The sequence below is a fragment of the Papaver somniferum genome, chromosome 5 (assembly GCF_003573695.1).
Source record: "Papaver somniferum cultivar HN1 chromosome 5, ASM357369v1, whole genome shotgun sequence".
Lineage (NCBI taxonomy): Eukaryota > Viridiplantae > Streptophyta > Magnoliopsida > Ranunculales > Papaveraceae > Papaver > Papaver somniferum.
This window is the reverse complement of record NC_039362.1, coordinates 181,413,310-181,416,339: the sequence shown is the minus strand read 5'-3', so window position 1 is coordinate 181,416,339 and position 3,030 is coordinate 181,413,310. Positions and strand designations below refer to the sequence as shown.

The window sequence follows — 3,030 nt, the reverse complement described above, 5'->3', positions numbered from 1 at the left end:
CTACTCCCACACGTTCACCTTGCGTGATGTAAATAACAACCGGACCCGGTTTCCCTGACCTAGTCAAGCACATCTCACTCTCACACATCAATCAAATCATTCACATTTATAATCAACTAGACCCGTTACCCGTACAATTAACTCGTTTTCTTAACCCGGGTACAAAACTGGTATCCTTCTCTCAAAATACTTCCATACATCTCAGCCATACTTAAATCCACACACCCTCACTCTAACAGTCGTTCCATTTTAAATCTGATGGATTTTGATCTTTTGTATATATAAATCTTGACTTTGACTGTCTATATATATATTTGATGGGGATCAATTTCTTTCTCCCAAGTCCCAAATCTCAATCTATATCTCTAGAGTCTAGTCAAGTATTTCTCACTCTAAAAAAGCTCTGTTTTTTCTCTGTTTTTTTTCTTTCTCTTCATCCCATGTAACTACTGCTGCTGCATTATACAGAGAATCAAGAACAGATTTAAGGACTACAATCTCTGCTGCATTTCATCAGTTTCATTCATATAGGTACATTCGAAATTCCATCAAAACTTATTGTTTCTTCCACACTTAAACAGAGTACTATTTCCTTTGATTTTTCTTGTTTGAATCAACAATGGAAGCTGCAGCATCACCAAATTTCTCATTCCATCATGATAATAACACCCAACTTCTTCTTCTTCAAGAACAATACCCAGTAGAAACATCATCATCACCATTAACAAAACCCATCAAGAAAAGCTTTGTCAAGTCATTAACTTCATTTACTAGTACTCCAAGTCATCATTCTTCCTCATCATCTTCATCTTTCAAAGAAGATACTTACTTGGTTTCAAACCTAAAATCATCAGAACTCAAATCCTTGAATGAACTCAAACAGAAACTCATCTCATCAAACACTCATGAACATGGTGATTTGTCAATATGGGGTGTTGATTTACCAAGTGGTGATGAAAGAGCTGATGTGATATTGCTGAAGTTCTTAAGAGCTAGAGATTTCAGAGTTCTTGATTCAATAACAATGTTGGAGAAATGTTTATGCTGGAGAAAAGAATTTGGTGCTGATTCAGTTGTTGATGAGATCCTTGGATTCAAAGAACTTGAAGGGTTGGTTGCTTATATGCATGGTTATGATAAATCAGGACATCCTGTTTGTTACAATGCTTATGGTGTTTTCAAAGACAAAGAAATGTATGAGAGGATTTTTGGTGATGATGAGAAATTACAGAGGTTTCTGAGATGGAGAGTTCAGGTATTAGAAAGAGGGATTAAGTTATTGCATTTTAAACCTGGTGGGATTAATTCAATTATTCAGGTGACTGATCTTAAAGATATGCCGAAGAGGGAGCTCAGAGTTGCTTCTAAACATATTCTTTCATTGTTTCAAGATAATTATCCTGAAATGGTTGCTCTTAAGGTATGATGAACCTTTGGTTATTCAAAAATTACTCGATATAGTTCGATTTCTGGAGTTATATTAATGGTTTCCTTGCTTTTTTATGTTTTTCTCTGCAGGTGTTTATCAATGTGCCGTGGTACTTCAGTATGATATATTCAATGTTTAGTCCTTTTCTTACTCAAAGGACTAAGAGCAAGTTTGTGATTGCTAGAGAAGGATATGTTGCTGAAACTCTCTATAAGTATGTAGCTAAAATCTGTCTCTGATTTAAATCTGAACTGGGTTTTGTATCATTTGATGAATTCTTGATGATGATTTTGATCAGGTATATCAAGCCTGAAAACATACCGGTTCAATATGGTGGACTGAGTCGACCAGGTGATTTTCAGAATGGTTCACCTGTACCAGCAACTGAGTTTACTGTTAAAGGTGGTGAGAAAGTTAACTTGGAGATTGAAGGAATTGAGGTGAGTTAAACTGTCCCTTTTCTTACTTAAGAAATGTGCGTTTAAGCTTGAAAGTATGAACTCACTCCCTCACTGAGTTGATTCGGTTTTGTTAATCTACCAGGGTGGTGCAACCATTACATGGGATGTAGTGGTGGGAGGATGGGATGTGGATTACAGTGTCGAGTTCATACCAATTGCTCAAGGAAGTTACACAATCGCAGTCCAAAAAGTGAAGAGAATCACCGAGTCGGATACCGAACCGATTCATAACTCGTACACAGCAAAAGAAGCAGGGAAAATGGTACTGTCAGTTGATAATTCGTCTTCCAGAAAGAAAAAAGTTGCTGCTTATCGATATTTTGTTCGTAAACCCATGTTTTAAATTTAATTAAATCCATCAAATAAATTAGTAGTTTAATTAGTTGTTAATTAATTAATTAGGTTTTGTACTCTTGTGTTTTGAGGAAATGTATGGTACTTTAGTTTAGTCCTTTTTTGATGTATAAAAAGTTGGATTATGGAATGTGGATTATGGGTCTGGTGTCCTTTAATTAGGACTAATTAAAAAAGGTGATTATCCCATACTGCTGGCTTTATGTGTGGGAAATCAAATCTATTTTTCTGATGACATTTTTTCTTGTTGTTTTCTTTTTGTCTTTGGTTTGGTTTGGAAGAGTAAGAGAAAGTGAAAGACAAGGGACATTGACAAGTCTGTGCTGCTGCAGAGAGACTTGACAGACTCTCTGACTTTGATATGATGAGTGAGTTTGTTTTGATGATATGGTTTTCATCATTCGAAGAGTGTTTGGGTGGTAAAATTTTGACCTTAAATCGTGTAACTAGAGAATACTAGTACCAGTTTTGTAGTTGTAGAGTACTATAATCTACTAATATGGATGTGTGGCTTGAGGATGGTGCAGCATTGCAAAGGGTCACGAGAGGGATGTTGCGTGCAAATGTGTGTGTGTTTCATGTTTGTGATGCTAAATTGCTAATGCAAGAAAGATTTGGGAACGATAGCCCTATTCAAATCTTGTTCTCCTCCCACTTGTTTTTTTTTTTTTACTGGTTGGTATTAAAGGTATAGACTAAAGAAGAAAAAATTAAGATCACAGGAGTTAAAGAAGGGAAAAGGATTTTACTATTAAAAGTTACACCGATTGGTGTGAGTCTTTAACC

The 3,030-nt window shown here is 35.7% G+C and overlaps 1 protein-coding gene across 2 annotated transcripts; it reads left to right on the top strand.

Moving 5' to 3' along the window:
• Positions 1–350: 350 nt before the first annotated feature.
• On the top strand, positions 351–2,478 carry LOC113283849 (patellin-6-like). 2 transcript variants are annotated; one of them, XM_026533229.1, is made up of 4 exons: positions 351–1,420; positions 1,519–1,643; positions 1,728–1,869; positions 1,973–2,478. In XM_026533229.1, exons 1-4 carry the CDS (start codon positions 620–622, stop codon positions 2,231–2,233), a joined length of 1,329 nt encoding a protein of 442 aa, XP_026389014.1. In that variant the 5' UTR covers positions 351–619; the 3' UTR covers positions 2,234–2,478. The 2 variants fall into 2 exon arrangements, with proteins under 2 accessions (XP_026389014.1, XP_026389015.1); XM_026533230.1 differs by having other exon boundaries at positions 1,728–1,866; positions 1,971–2,383.
• Positions 2,479–3,030: the final 552 nt, after the last annotated feature.